This window comes from Patiria miniata, unplaced genomic scaffold (assembly GCF_015706575.1).
Source record: "Patiria miniata isolate m_02_andy unplaced genomic scaffold, ASM1570657v1 HiC_scaffold_19, whole genome shotgun sequence".
In the NCBI taxonomy this organism is placed as follows: domain Eukaryota; kingdom Metazoa; phylum Echinodermata; class Asteroidea; order Valvatida; family Asterinidae; genus Patiria; species Patiria miniata.
The window spans coordinates 2,044,254-2,061,049 of record NW_024037057.1 but is presented as its reverse complement, the minus strand read 5'-3'; the positions used below and the strand labels follow the sequence as shown (position 1 = coordinate 2,061,049).

The 16,796-nt window shown below is 39.4% G+C and overlaps 1 protein-coding gene across 1 annotated transcript; it reads right to left on the bottom strand.

The window, feature by feature from the left end:
• Window positions 1-4,519: 4,519 nt before the first annotated feature.
• Window positions 4,520-7,658, bottom strand: LOC119726002 (G-protein coupled receptor GRL101-like). The gene is made up of 3 exons (XM_038197622.1): window positions 7,606-7,658; window positions 6,803-6,877; window positions 4,520-5,707 (listed from the first exon to the last, which is right to left on the bottom strand). The coding sequence occupies exons 1-3, from the start codon at window positions 7,656-7,658 to the stop codon at window positions 4,531-4,533; spliced, it is 1,305 nt and encodes a 434-aa protein (XP_038053550.1). The 3' UTR covers window positions 4,520-4,530.
• Window positions 7,659-16,796: the final 9,138 nt, after the last annotated feature.

Sequence of the window (16,796 nt, the reverse complement as noted above, 5' to 3'; positions counted from 1 at the left end):
ATACTAGTTTTTTTTTGTTCAAATGCTGCCCCCAATTTACTAATTGTTAGACCACATTTTGTTTGAAATTTGTTACCCATCTGTGAACGGGTGGCGATATTTTTTTTTACACAACTATCTGGGGTACTTTGTGCGCTTTCCTATGGGGCTTGGTTTTTATAACCAGGCTTGAGTGGAGGCTACTATTTTTCAACTTGGTACGGATTTCGGACTTTATTTCCCTTTTAAAAAAAATCCTCCAGAGCCTCAGATCAGGAAAAGAAAAAGGAAATTGCTGCTATACAAGTAGTATCCGACTGAAAAATAACGTTTTTAAGATTCATCTTAAAATTGTTGAAAAAAACTTCGCTTCGAACAAAAACACCTTTGAACAGGTCAGAGTAACAAAGAAAGACATCTAAAATATAAAAGCGTATTGTACTCAAAAATTCCCGCCTAAAAAAATCCGTTCTCGATTACAAACACAAATCATCGAACGCAGAATTTATTCTCCTGATTAAGTTGCCAATTATCATAATATTCTCTGTCATTATTATGCAATGCTTTGACAAGCAGCGCTAACAGTTCGGACCTGGCAAATTACCATTTTGCCTGGCTCAAGGCAAAGTGCTGTAGTCTTCAATTGTGAAGTTAGCACTCAATTGGAAGAAGAGGGAGAAGAGTCTCCATACGACACAAATTGCCTCTTCTAATCCGTAAACCCAGGACGCAATGCACATATTGACGAGGTGTTTAGTAGTGGCCATTGCCAGTTTCAACAAAACAAAAAAATTGTGTTGCGCTCGTAAACATCGACGAAGCAATGGCAGAACCTCCCCGCACCACTCACTCTCATCAACCAAATCGATGAAAGCCAGCATGAAGAAAAGAATAAAGGACATACAATGTCTTCTAACTGAGGCACTGCATGAACACAACACGTCTAGACTTAGTAATGGTGTCACTGAGTACAGGGTGAGTACAAAAAAAGCGAAACCCAAATGTCGGGACTACTAACACTTTTAAAATGTTACACTTTCAAAATTTATGATATAAAACCCAATTCCTAAGCTTTTTAAGTACAACAATCATTCAAATCACTAATGTACTTTTCAAGTTACGGAATTTTTTAAACACAACCACCGTTTTAAAGTTCTGTCCACGGATCATAATGTTCTGTCCACGGATCACAAACAAAAAAAGTGTGCATTTTTTCAGTAAAACAGAAACAATTTACACCTATCCCTATGTGATTTGTCCTCGTTTTGTTGGAGAAACACTTAGCTTAGTGTGATCCGTGGACAGAACTTTAAAACGGTGGTTGTGTTTAGAATTCCGTAACTTGAAAAGTACATAAGTGATTTAAATTATTCTTGTACTAAAAAAAGCTTATAAATTGGGCTTTCATATCTTAGATATCGGAAGTGCTACGTGCAGAACTTTACTAAAACAATGGTTCCGACATGTGGGTTTCACTTGTTTTACTCGCCCTGTACAGAACAATAATTGCAGCAGCTGCACCGCCGGTAGAGTCTCGAAGTACACGTATATTTCGGCTCATATAGCTCCACACGAATTCCACGCGGCATTTCATAATGATCGCAAAGAATCACTGACATGTTGGCGATCTTGGCACAAAGCAACCACTAACAACCATGGGCGTCGCGAGGGGCGGGGGAGGGGGCACTCCCCCCAGGAAAAGCAAAAAAAAAAATTGAGGTGCGAAGTCATAGTGGTGTAAATTTAATGATTTGGGGTGGGGCAAAATGTCACTGCCCCCCTCTAAAACTGAGAAATTGAGAAAAATGTTGAGAAATACAGTAATTCGTGGGAAAAATATGTTTTGCCCCCCACTAGAAAAAAAATCCCGGCGACGCCCATGCTAACAACACGCTGAAGAAGATCTTAAGTATAGCTCACCACAATTCCTCTCCATCTGACACAGCGAACAGGGATCGAATATGGCTCTTCTAAACAACGGTAAGTCAAGATATTGAAATATTTGCCCAAATAACTACTTCAATGCCCTATCAAATTGTTGGTCACAAAATCATTCATATATTCTGCAATTTGACTGGGACTGTATCACTTATTTATGCAATCAAATCTTGTATATAGGGGAAGATAGGACAGTCCTCTGGGGAAAAAAAAAAGTGAAACAGGAAGTACTCGCTTAGAGATCATGATGGGGAAGGGCGACGCGCACGGTGGGTAGGTAAAGAGAAGATTTGCTTCATGCATTCAACGCGATGACTTAGTTGTGCAAATCCGCTAAACTATTTTGTCTTTGGTAAAATCCTAACGCTAACCCTAATCCTAAGTATTTCGGGGAACATAGGTAGTGCGGAACATCGGTATTGTGGAACATCAGGTAGACCCTGGATCACCGCACGTAGCAGGAATGTTTTTCAAACGTCGTACGAACGCACGCGACTGACCATAAACAATTTCTCGATAGCTGATTGGTTCTGTAGGAAGGCCGAGGAAGAAAAGAAAGAAAGAAGTTCAACCGTTACTACGAAATGCCCAAGACGTAATTGCAAGATGGCACGCTGGTTTAATTTCTGTGCCATCAGAGGGCGCACTATGCACCGTCCAATATCGATCACTAGCGTCTTGGTCAAAGACTTCCTCCAAGGCGGCTTGACAATTGCAGTGTTGATGAAAGAGGTCGTCCAAACGATGCGTTTAATTAATTACTCGGTCACACATTAATCAACCTGGCCCTAGAAGTTTGCGCTTCCCCATTTTATTTTTTATTTCGCTCTTCCCCATTTTATGTTTTATTTCGCATTTGGTGTAAGGGTGAAAGACACTCAAATCGCAATTGACCATTTACCTCGCAATTTGGTTCCGTTATTTCCGATCAAATGGAGTATCATAACAAACGACTACCAGTCCACGAATGCTCCGTAGAACATCTTGTTTTAAAGCCTAATACCCACTTTTACGGTTAACCATTGGAACATATTATCTAACATTAAAATAAATTGTACAGCATGCACTAAATACAGCATAGTGAATCAAATTTTCACAAATCCTCTCTTTTTTTTAAGACAAAACACCCTTTTTTACGACAAAACACAACTTTTAAATACATTCGTAATGACTGTAATTCCTTTGACGACAAATTGTTTTTGATTGCGGTAAAGTAGTTGTTTTCATCCAAGATCATATTTTATGTACATGTATAAGTTTATCATTTTTTTTTTTACATCCAAATAACTTAACTAGCACAATTTCATTCTGTGTACATTTGAGCTCAACTCATCACCACAAACATGACAGTACTCTAATTTATTTCATGTTATTTCATTCAAGACTTTTATGCCTTTGAAATGTATATGTGCAAACGTGCAAACAAGATTATGTGCATTGGCGGCTAATAGCTGTGCAAGTTTCTAATACAGCGTGTGTCAATAAAAACGCAGGATTCAAAGCGATTTTTTTTCTGAGAAAGATATGCTACTGGTGTGCCTAATTTGATAAGGATTTGATTGTCCATAATTTCATTTTTGACAAGATTTTTGTTTGGTGGAATTTGGACTTTTGGTTCAAAAGTTATGACAAGTTTTGTGAAGCCCTTCTGAAGCGGGTTGGTCTGATTCAATGACCTTAACACAACGACCAGTTATGTACAATGCAGGTATGCATTGAAGACAATTAAACCAGAACAAAACTTTCTTTGAAACAACTGATGATAAGTATCACTTAAATTTAATAACTGGACTATCATTGTTTCAAAGCATCATGAATTATTGACTAATAACATTGATTGTGGACTAAAGGATTATGTAAGCCTAATCCTGCCACACATGTCCTTCTCTGTGATCCACAAATACTTTCACCTGTACTGAATTCAAACCTTTCATTAGGGTATGTGTGATTTCACAAATCAGACCAGCTTGGCATATATAACCCTTCTTCAATGTACTCTATCTCTGGACAGGATTGTCCAATGAGATGGGATAAAAAGCATAGTGAAGAGAAGGAAAGGTACTTTGAAAAGAGGGTTAACATTATGATGAATAGGGGTGGTTTATATTCTTAATATTTTTGTTTCTAATCCTGCGTTTTTATTGACACACGCTGTACTTCGCAACATTTTGTAAACTAAGCTAAAATGCGTTCGGAAGTCAAAGTAACATATATTTACTAAGCGATACGATACATGTAGTACGTAATTCGTTGCTTGGCATTTACACAGTCTACATGTTCAATTAAATTAATATTCTCAAATGTGAAACATTGCACATTGATTGCATTTCCTTTTGAGGTGCGGTGTTTTCTTTTCCTTATTCACAAAAACGTAAATTTGGGGGAAAATGTAATTTAAATGTGTAACTATAGTATACGGACACGCTCATACACTATATAATACAACGACATTTTTTTCGTCTGTTTTTGTTGTTTAGGTCTGATGTATAGAAATGTATTTAAGTCTGATGGCATAACGATAATGAACCCTCAAGGGTATTATTTTGTTATCATGAAATATTCAAGGCAAACTTGAGGCGATTCTCAGTACCTGCATGGGCCTACGAATGTTAATCAAATGTGCTTGCTATCTGACAGGGAGGAGTTCACTGTTTCGATTGTTCCAGTTTTGGGTTTCGAATCTTTATCACTCGACTTCTCGGTAATTGGGTGTACGCTGCGCTTGGCCATGACAGACGAACTTATCGTGTACAGGTACGGGTTGAGGGAGGAGTTGATGGGAAGGACCAGGACCACGATCCAGGAGTAAACCTCAGCACCGACATGCACCGCCCCGGTCTGAGACAGGATACCGAGAATGATGACAGGCATCCAGCAGGCAAAGTCCGTACCGACGATCAGCGCCATCTTGACGGCCATTTTTATCTCGCTTTCTCGGTGAGAGTTCTTCCTGATCTTGCGAGCGGACTGCTTGGCCTTGACGAAGATGGCGATGTAACATACGAGGACGACCAAGAAACAGCAGGAATTGATGCCAAGAAACATGACGATAGACAGGATCCAGGCTGGCTTCTGGCCGGTCGAAGAGACGATCTGCAAGGCGTCTGCGTCCCCGAACGGATTGTTGACGTCGCTGGGCTCAAGCTGGACTCCGTCCGCCTTGGTGGTCAGGGGCAATCCGATGCAGACGTCTGATAGGCCGTAGACGTCCGAGTTGGAGTCCACGACTAGAGTCGGTACGATGCTTAAGCAGAGAGCTGCCACCCAACCCGCTAAGATGAATTTGTTGGCTGACCTCTCACGGAGCTTCATCCTGGTGAAGGGAAACACGACTCCCAGGAGGCAATCAAGACTGATCATAGTGACGAAGAACACCGAGGCCTCACTGGCCAGAACGGACAACACCCCGGCAGCCTTACACGGCGCGCTGGTCCGCCACTGCGCCGCTTGAGTGGAGTACCGCTCCCCGTAGTGGATGTCGGCAGCGGCTATCATCAACATGTATACCCCCATGATGAAATCTGACACCGCAAGATTAACCACCAATAAAGAGTGGGTCTTCTTGACTTCATTTCCATCCCTATGCCAAAGCCGCCAAACGATAACTCCGAAGTTGCCAAAGAGGGCGCTAATCCCAAGGACCCATATGCACACGCGCAGTCCGTAGTTCTGCATGAGTGAACCGCAGAGGTTGAGCGGGGGCTGTGACTGTGTGGTATGACAGTTGCTGATCTGGAAGCCTGGAATATCTCTCAGGAGATTGCAGCATAGTCGGTAGTCATCAACAACACTGGGGAAGAACCAATGGAAAGCAAACTTGAGAAAACCTTCAAAACCTTCAACGTTGGAAAGTATGGCGTCTCTTTGCTCAAAACAAAACAAAATATCATCTAGATCAAATATATATTACGCTTTTGTAGAAGCAGGTATAGAGGAAAAGGCTCCTTGTTTCGCATTTAATGGGTCATCGTCGGCTACGTCTCGAACCAGTACCCTGTGGAAATCATAATAACGCACCGAAATAAAATATTGATCATGATATGGAATTGTTTATCACCAATACAAAAAAGTCCTGCTGTCAACATGAACAGTCGAAAACGACTAGAACATAATATAATTTACCATTGCGTATCAACCTTAATACGCTTAGGTCTAAACATTTTGAAATGAAATATCCGTTTCACAATCATACTACGGCAGTCTCATATACACCATAAAGAGGTCTTAGAGTATTAAATCCCCGAAAATGTAATGTTTTGGATTTTGCGTATACTTTTTTAATGGTCTTTAGTAGAAATTAAACTTACGTATCGTCTTAACGTTCCGAGAAAAAAAAAACCCACGAAAACACGATGGTGTACACATACGCTTTTCCGATCATTTTAATGCAATGTACGATACAAGTAAGGGTTTGTCACATAAACTACACATTTCACCAACACAAACAATGTAGCTTTTATAACACGTCCGCAAACTAGCACTGAACAACTTGTTTTTTGTTTTGTTTTTTGACGACAAACTTGTGCCCCCACAAGAGGATAACTAAAAAATGCCAAGTTTGTGAATGATGGTTGTGTGGACATTAATATTCTTCTTTAAAAAGCTCTTTCCATATGTTATGATTTCGTTCAAAATGCGTCTTGCAGCCCGATTTGGCGCAGTCATTGCCGAAATTTCCTGAACATTTCAATCTTCCTGGTGTATATCACACGCAGTTCTGTAATTCATTCAGATTTATTTTGTCGGTGGGTAGCTTGTTGTTGGTAACAACTTAATCTTAACATTCCAACATATGTCTTGGCCATAATATTCACGAGTCGAAAACAAACATTAAAAACAAGAGAAGCTTAGTCGTCCATTCAACTGTACTAAATTGTACACTTACAACGTTTTCAGGTTGTGGAGACCAGCGAATGCATCCTTAGCTACAACTCGCAATTCTGGTGCATTTGTAATAACCCTGTGGAAACAAATGGAAAATTGCTTTACTTCTTTTCTAAAACTTATACTGAAATAAGTTTGAATCATAAACAAGAAAAAGCCTTGTCATTTTAAATAAATAAAAAGTACAAAGGCCCGTGCCTATAGTCCAACAATTCGATCCTTTTTAGGTTACAGTTTAGCCTTGTTTTGGTCACATAATTTAAGAATTTAAAAATATAAGAGACTCTTAAAATGGACATTAATTGTGACATTTATCTCAGACGTTCTTCTTGATCAGCACTAAGTACTTGGATCAGATTAAACTCTATTATTCAGGGTGGTGCAAAAAGAAGGAACCCCACTTTTGACATGAAATGTTAATAAATCTTTAAAGAAATCGCAAGGTTACTGATATCATGCAAATGTGATTACAAGTCTTTAGTATCACTGTTGTCCACGTGTAACTCCATTGTTGTGTTTTTAGTGTGCTTAAATCAAGCTCCGGAGCTCAGTCAAACAGATGGATAAAAGCCGCCTGTTAACAAACAGGTGTGGCTCGTGAAATGTTTAAACTACCATAATTATCTCAGAGACAAAACATGCATGTACAATCTTTATATTTTTCGTTACTTAGGCTTATAGATGAATATCATAATGTCATTCACTTGTTGAACTTTGCTTAACAGGTAGATTACCATTAACCATTTCTGTCAAAAGTGGGTTTTCAGCTGTTTGCACCACCTTTATAGTTTTCATCCCACTTACAGCGCTTCGAGGTTCTGGAGTTCACTGAATGTGTTGGCTACTATCTCGGTCATCTCATTCCCGGAAATATTCCTGTCTCACAGACAAGATGTGTATGATGACAAAATAATAATTATTTTCGGTAAAGAGATGACAACAATTCGATATGAACCACGGAAGTATTGGTGAATATAGTAAATGCCACATTTGACTGGCGAATCTGTAAACGAGTGAGTCCAAACATACACACGATTCACACGTTATTATTTGTCTGCTCAGTGCGTGAAATTGCGTTTGTCATTTAGTTGGTAAGTATACCCTTCTTTGAATGTTCACCACTTGTGTTGCTTCAATCGAAACAAATGCACTTGTGACAAACGATCTACTCTACCTTTATTAAAGAAGTTTACATTTTTATATTTACTTGAGTGGACTACAAGTCCACGTCCCTCCATACATGGTGAAGAAATACAAAAACACTACGAGAATAACATTAAATGCTGAGTAAAACAGATTTGGAAGCAATTGAAGGATTAATGAAAAAAGATTGTGACTCACAAAAATGTAATTTTTCCTAGGCCGTAGAAGGTTCCTGGTGGTATCTCACGTAGCTTATTACAAGGGATGGAGCTTTGAAATTAAAAACAAAATATGTATGTTATCAGAGATGTTATAATCATTATGTTCATAAAACACAACTTTAGGTACAGTTGACATCACAAAGATTCTACATGTGCCATTTTCAAATCCAAAAAAAAAAAAATAATAATAATAATAAATGCACTCTTTCGATATGCCATTTCAAAGTCAGCATAATTTTCGATTTTTAAGGTAGTCGTCCGGAACAAAAATCAAAATGGAAGGCTTCAGGCGATTACAAACACTTAAATGTCTTTAACTTGGTCTTTGACTTTGAATAAAAAGCGGACATAGAATACTCAGCAAGGGGTCGGTTGTGTAATTTATTAACACCTGCATTGTTCACCAGAACTAATTATCTCATCTCCCAGACAAGCTTAATTGACTCATTATTAGAATATTGATCCATTGCTAATGACAGCGCTGCACGCACAAAATTAAAAGTACGGAAACACCTGTTGATGTGTTTATAAAGGTGAACCAACTCCGAACGGTGATCGTGAACATCTGATCTCTTTGTTGGAAAAACAGGTCACAGCTTTGTAGGCAAGCATAACATTGATACGTGTACATTCCTTGCGTATTGATTGAGCTGCAAAGAATGATGCGTCGTACACACGTACACAGGAAACATCTGTTTCTGTTGTCTCTCCTACTTACAGAGATCGAAGAAGCTTGAATTCTTTGAAGAGTCCCGGTACAAGTTGAATAGAGCTGCGGTTCTTTGGCCGAGTGAGCTGGCTATATCGATTTATAAAAGAGAACGCTGTCAAAATCATGAAAGCATTGATTAAAAAAAAATGAATGAAAGTTGAGTGACGGCTTCGAGGTGGCCTTCCAGACTGTGCAGTACGTTACATACTTTCAAACGGTTCAAGACGATTGTTTTTAAAAATAGAATACTGTTTTGTATCAAATTATCATTGAACTATGAAACAAAGTGAATTCATCGTGCTCAAAAAAAGGCATGAAGTAAATGTTAAGTTATGAGAATGACTCTAATAAGTTAGTGCGTATATGCTTATAACAAAACAAAAACAAAATAACATGACATTTGATATAAGATACTTCAAAAGACTTGACGATATGGTATGAAAAGAGACTTGACTGTACGACATTAGAAAAACAAAATAGACACGAGACGAGAAAAGACGAGAAAAGAAAAGATTAGATGAGTCAAAACGAGATCGGTAAAACAAGAGGAGAAAAGATGAAACAAGACATGACGACACAGTTGCATTTTTCAGCTTAGACAATACTCACAGTGCCACGGTGATTTTCGCGATGTCTTTTACATCCTCCGGTCCCCAATCATGTGAACAAATGACGTGGAATTCGCCTTCGACGTACGTACAGGAACAGTTGTTTGGACAACGTTTGTTATCTGCAAAGGTATTTTAAAGCACAATATGAACTTCCTTGATGATTGCATTACCACTTGTAAGAAAAATACTCAGTCTTGCATGCACATTCTTTTCGGACAATTATCTTTTATTTGTGTTTTGTTTTAATTAATTCAAACCGTATAACAGACCGCACATGACCCCGACCGCTGCAGATAAGGCAATAGAACAGATTAGGTCAATGTTGCACTGTTAAGTGTTCGTAATTGCCGTTAAGAAATAAATGTCACGTACAAATGGAGGTAAACACGTTGTCAAACATTCATATATTCAAACGATGTATAAAAACCAAGGCTGTGATGGGATGCATTAACGAAGTCCATTTGTCCTCACCGCATTCGACTTCATCGTCGCCGTGCTCACAGTCAATTTTACCGTCGCAAACTTTTTGGAACACAGTGCAGGCTTTCGTTTGACTGCAGTGGTAATCTGATGGGCAGTACACATAAGCTGAAGAAATAAAAAAAAACGGATCAGAGCAAAAACAATCGAGCTGGTAAAAAAAACAAAAAGAAACAAAAAAAAAAACATCAATTTTTGTTTGAAACTTCCGAAATGCCATCTGTTGTGCAATCAGGTAGAGTCACTATCCGTAAATACCAGGCGTTGGATCCGTCATTGAAAATATTACACCACGTGATCTTTGATTACTGTGCAGGATTTTTTGTATGATTTTGGCGGAAGTTCGAAGCCACTCTTCGTCCTCTTGGTTTGACCTGATGCTTTTTTAAAATAACAAACACAGTAGGTGGGGTGACAATCCTTGTTTTGTTTGTTTCCTTTAATGTGTATGTTTGATCTTCTTTACTTTTTTTTTTCCATTTTCAATCATGTCAAAAGTATTTTCAATGAAATTATGTTCACCTCTGTCATGGCCGACTTTTATTGACAAGGAACTACCCCGAAACTGCTTACTTTGGGAGACTTTAGTCCACAAGAAAACCGCACACAGAACATACTCAACACACATTCATTCACTGCTTTTCAGAAAGCTCGCATGATGGTTTGTTTGGCCGCCATGCATCACCCATAAGCCGACTGAAAGATTGGTTTCCGATCGCTGCGATGATTCAGTTTATTTATAGTGTCACCTTTACAAACTTCCATGCACAGTTCGAGCTATAAAGTGCCATATGGTCAGGTGATGAAATCGAAAACAATCGAGATCGAAAACAATCATTACTTTCTTATTTCTGCACATACACAGACCACCCTCAACAGATGTATTCACTGCTTTTCAGAAAGCTTGCATATTTGTATGTTTTTATTGTTGTTATTGTTTTTGTTTTTGGTCGCCCAACATCAACCATATACCAGATGAAAGGGTGTTTATGGATCGTGGATGGGGTGAAGTGGCTCGCAGTTTGATAACTGGGACAAGATCAACAAAACCGGCATAACATTGTTATTTTTTTTCACATTATGGCCTTGATTTTTACATCTCATAAAAAGAGTAAGATTCAGGAATCAAGCTTTACGCACAACACCTTTGATTTTAATCATTCCTTTGAGTTAAAATTTTGGTTGAGAAAGTGAGGTTTCAACTTGTGGTCATTATTTACGCTTAAATGATTTCCGAAAGACCGAACAAACAATAAAGTCCAGGGGAGAGTCAAGTCTATGAACAATGTGGTAAGAAAATGGTTTCTCTGTTTGCAATGGCTCTTTTTGTTCAAAGGAAACAAACACTAAGAAACAGCTGGTTTGGATCGGCGGTTGACTCAAGTCTGACCCATGGTGCACAGATAGGTTTGAAGCTCTACTTTGAACTGGGAACAATCTAATGCATTTCTAAGCAGAATATACTACTCATATTTGGTCTCAGCAGCAGAGTACCAGTCAAGAGCAAACTATACATGCCATACCGTTTTCACTGGTAACCTGTTTAGGATGCCTCTAGGGCTTACCACAATCGTTCTCGTCTTCTCCGTTCAGGCAGTCAAGGAATCCATCACATTTGGCTGATGCTTCAAGACACGCTCCCTCTTCGCACAGGAATCCAGACTGCTTGCCAGTCATGCACCAATCTGCAGGAGAAGAAAAAAAACAGTTAAATAGTGATTTTTTGTTCCAACCAAAGTAAACCCTCGCGTATTTAGAAAAAAAGATCAAAAACAAGATGGATTTGAAGCAAAATGACGATGATGCGAGGGACTGAATAACGGGTTTACCTTCTACTAAAAATCTGTGGCAATGTTTCTGAAAATGAATCGATTCTAAAAAGTGAGAAATGATTGTTTCTGATATGATTATTACATTTTTTCTTGTTTTTTTATTCCTGAAATAATTGGCTTTTCTCTTAAAACAACTTTGTCAGATTTCAAAAAAGATAACTTAAAGCCTAGATTTTTGTATCATTCACTTTTTTGTTGCCCTCAATCTGGTTCGTTGTGAAATAAAACACCAGGCCAATGAGATGTGACCTCAATGTAATCTCAATCACCTGACTCCCCAGCTGTTAAATTGATATTGATCAGGTGGAAGTGGAATCCAGTCAGCTGGATGTTAGAGTCGGTCCGGAATCGGACAGTGAGTCCCGCTGTAGCGTTGAACACCACGGCGAGTATCTTCGTTGTGGTCCCCGAAAGCGTGTAGCCCACTGGTTCACCCCCGGGGAAAGTGAGCCCGCTGACCTGGGCCAAGTCCTCGCCTGCCTCAGTGGAGAAGTCCTGGACACGAAACAGTGTGGCTGGAGCCAGGCCGCGGGAGGGTACGTCCCAGCGGCAGTACAGGCCTGCTGGGTAGGGCTGCGGATATTCCGGCGACTTGACGATCACAGCGTCGTCGAGGAAGGTCACAGCGTTGGGGTCGCATTCCACTGTGATGATACAGACAAAACAAGTATTTCTTTGACAAAAATATTCTGATTATGGCATATTCTGATTAAACGATGTCTTGTTTCGAGGATTTTAAGGGGCGTTTCAAACGTCAAAATACATTAAAAAGTGAATAAAATGAATTATCAAATCAGCTTATCAAACCTGATAGCCCTATGACAAAAACAAATCGGTAGTTGAAACTCTTAATTACTTCATTACGTCATGCCCAATTTAAAGTGTCAAAATGAAAGCATGTATAGTAAGACGTACCCCACCCCACCCACAAGAAGCACGCATGAGCGTGACGTCATTACGAACAGAGCGTGACGTCATTACGTATTAGATCAATTTACTCGTCAATGGTATTCGGGAATTGTCATTAAACATAACTTCACGCAGGGCGATCTTGCAAATAACTTGCACAAAGTTAACATCAAATCCTGTAATTACATTAAAAAAAACTACTTAAATCATACAACTAACTAATTTCGTAATAGTCGTAGGTAGGCCTATATGCATAATTTAAATCGAGTGCGAAGATATAATAATATTTAGTCTGACATTGAAATATTTCAGTTCACAAAAATGTATTTAATGTATTAATTACTTACGGTCAGGACATACTCCTTCGTTGTTCTCGCTGACGCAGATAAAATCCTTGCAGTCGCACATCGTTTGCCCTGCTTCACAGGAAACTGTCGGGAGAAAGGTTTGGAATTATTTGGTAAATGTAACATAATTCTGTTCTCTTTTTAGTTTAACATCAACATAACAGGATTTACCTTGATCAGGAGAAACCTGTTTAACTCGCAGCGAAAACCCCGGATACTTGTACTTGTCGTCAGAAGAAAACATCAAATACATCGTGTGCTCCATCGAAGCAACCCTCGCGGGAAACTTTTCGCTGCAATGAAAGAAAGATGTTAGCGTTGATAGGATACAAAGAACATACAAAGAACTAAAATAACGTCGTATTGCATACCTTTTTAGGCTATCATCATTTAACTAACTCTAAACATGTCTTAAACAAGTTTTGTGAATCGTTGCATGCATGATGCATATGGTCAAAGTGGTTTCTGGGAAAAAGTTCAATGTAATATGAGAACCTCTAAAGAAAAATAATTTAACAAGGTGCATGTCCCATCTTCTTATCCAAAAAAAGTTAGCTGATGATCAATCACCCCCTTTCAAAAATAGCTTTGAGGCAAACATTGGAAGCATTGTTGGTAGGTCACCTGCCTTAAACAATATACGTGCATTGCGTGAGCATGGGTCGTGAGCACATGGAAAGAACAATTTCAACTCGCCTACCTACACCAACATGATAGCGTTGTCACAACCATTTAAATACGTGATGCTGTCTTGCGGAATTTCAAGTGTAAAAGTAGGAGGATGCGAGTTGACGCCACCCACAAGAAGCACAAATGTGACCACCCATTCTCAAATTTGCATCCTTGTGGAGACATTCCTTTGTTCTCGTGTAGTAAAGTGTTCAATTTTGAAAGTGAAGTTTCAAAATGCTCTTATTTTAACCAGAATTAGTTTCCTTGGCTGAAATTTGGACTTAATATCCCTTTTCTAAAACTCTTCCATTTGCGACGAATCAACCCACCTTGGAAATTCGTAGTTTTTGAGGAAAACCTATATATCTATTTCGTGAAAACCTTGTGGAGACCTATTCATCTATAGAAATTGCCCTGTGGAGACCTTTACAATGTTTTGTTCCCTATTGTGTGTGTGTCTCCACAAGGATACGAATTTGTAGTCACACGTACATCACTGATATCCGAGTGTAAAATTCTAGAAAGCTCATTGGTCATTGTTCGCTGTACACACCTTTGAAGCTACGTGCTAGCGTAATTCTAATTGTACGGGAACCGGTATAACTAATCTCAATTCCATTGTTACGGGAGTGCTAATAATAGTAAACGCTGGCTTTACTTTTAACGGCCAATAGGCCATCCACGTCTTCTTTACAAAGATCAGTGATATTGTATCCACTGAAAGACAAACATCATATGTCTCCAGTGCGTCGGAGACGAGCGAACACGTACATCAAAGTTCTCCAAGTTCGTATTTTTATAACTAAACTTGCGGTTTGAAGTAAGTGAACAGTCCTTATTTTCCCGGTATTTTCTTCTTCGAACTAGTGTTGTTAAGTCAGGCTCATAATAAGTCCCCACGAGTCCTCACAAGTCATGTACCATTTTTACAAGTCTAGTCACAACCCCGAGTAAGCTATAACAACGACATCTCGGATCCTTTATTGGTCACCCTTTTTATTGACACAAAGTTGAACAAGTCGGCAAGTTACAAGTCTTAGGCTGTTTAAAATAGCTATGATCAAGGCCTTTGTTGATCTCCGGTTACATGTGGCAGGACCCGTTGACTGACTTGTGATTTACTTTAGGTCAGACTTATGAGCATTGTGATGGACACGACTATCACAACGGTCCAAACCCATATATCGTTACCCGCTGAGCTGTAGAATGACGTCCTCCATCGTGGTGAGCCCATTGCCGATCCACAGATTGTCGTAGCCCTGCTCCGTGTCAAAGGTCATGAAATTCACCATTACACGGTGGCCCCGTGCGGCTTGGAGCAGATACGTACATTTCACTTCGTCGGGGTAGTTGTGCGGCCAGGCCGGGGACGTGAGTGTTACCGTCCCAGTGTCGGTGAGGTTAAAGTAAAGGTCTCCACACGGCCCTATATAATGCAAAAGAATATACATGCATTAATATTTAAACAAATATATTAACAAACGTGCATAGGAGAAATCGCAAAATTTGAGGCCGCTTCATCGAAGATACAATGTAAGTTGATATCAGAGAGTGAAATATTACTATTACATAATAAGAAACGAGCCTCAATTTTATGAGTTATTGACGTTTTGTTCTTTTCTTTTAGCAGATATGCTTGGTCGGTGTCACTTACTGTCTGCCTGAACTGTTTGGACGTTACATTTTGCCTTTCCTAGTTTGCCCGACTGCTCTGACTACTTTATTTATCAACAACAATTAAACTCACCGCAGCTGAATTCATCAGATGCTTCCTCACAGTCGACTGCTCCATCGCAGATTGCATTCTTGGATATACATTTTCCTCCAAAGAGACACTTGAACTCGTCTTGACCGCAGTCCCCTACTCAAAGAAAGCGCAAACTTCGATGTTACTGTTTCAGATTTTGTTTCTTAAACGCAAAGTCACTGAGACACATACACATTGCCCGACCTTATGAGTTTTCAACTCATCATCTCACGTAAAAAAAAAAAAAAAAAAATCATGCCAAATGACTGATCAAGTGACTGATTGACAAACAAACCAATCGAGTTACCCTACAGACCGACCGGCCAAGGACCAAATAACGGTTGTTGGAGATCTTTTGTCCGTGACAAGATGAAGACCAAAAACGCAACACAAATGCATGGCTGTTAGACAATTATTAGACGTTATCTATGTCATTGACAAATCATACTTACGTAAATAAGCGTCACGAGTTAAGTGATGTACAAGATTGCAATACATTTTCCCTTACTACGTTTAAACATCAGGACACTGAGCATTGGTGAGAGGCTCCTGGATGGGTACCTTTCTGAGATGCTCTGCTGCAGGCCCGTGTTTCGAATCACTGCTTGACCGACCAACATAATAACGGGCAGGAACAATTGGTTTACATGCATCTCCCTAAAATAAAATTCTAAGATGATTTTTTTTGGTATGCCTAGGACATCTGATTAAATAATTGTGATGTTGCCCGCCATAAAAAGCCAATCACTCAATTGAGTTCATCGGGAAAGAAAGATACCAACCGCATCCAACTTCGTCTTCGTACTCTGGGCAATCCACTTTCCCATCGCAGAGAGCTGATGACTCGATACACGTTCTTCCAGACCCGCATAGCACAAGGTTAGATGAACATTCTGTTTGGGACACGAAACACAATATATGTGTTCATTGTGTCAAATACCAACGACAAAGGGGTAACATTGACTGAATTAATAGTATTTCAGGAAGTCCTAACTTGACCAATAAATTTAAATTGACATTTGGGTCAAAACAATAAAAATTATGTCTCATTCGGTAATTTATAGCTGTTTCACTTCTACCGTCTCGACATCTCTCCTCGTCATTCTCTCTTTGACTGGAGCTTCAAAATTTCGGACATCCGTCACAAACTAGAACACTGCCAAGAGGTTAATATTGAGTACATTAATAAGTGTTGCACGAGGGCGTTTTCGCTGGCTTTCCGTGCATACAACCAACTCTGTGTACGTGTAATACGTCATCTGATTACCTTATTGTGCGAATTATTATTCAACGCGGTCATACCTGCTTCAGAGAAGGCCTG

Bases quoted from the DNA above. Each gene is read 5' to 3' on its own strand.
- LOC119726002 (XM_038197622.1), bottom strand. From the start codon at position 7,658: ATGACCGAGATAGTAGCCAACACATTCAGTGAACTCCAGAACCTCGAA. The intron at 6,878-7,605 runs GTAAGTGGGATG...TTGTTTCCACAG, and splicing joins CTCCAGAACCTCGAAGCGCT to GGTTATTACAAATGCACCAG. The intron at 5,708-6,802 runs GTAAGTGTACAA...GTTCTTCCCCAG, and splicing joins CTCCACAACCTGAAAACGTT to TGTTGTTGATGACTACCGAC.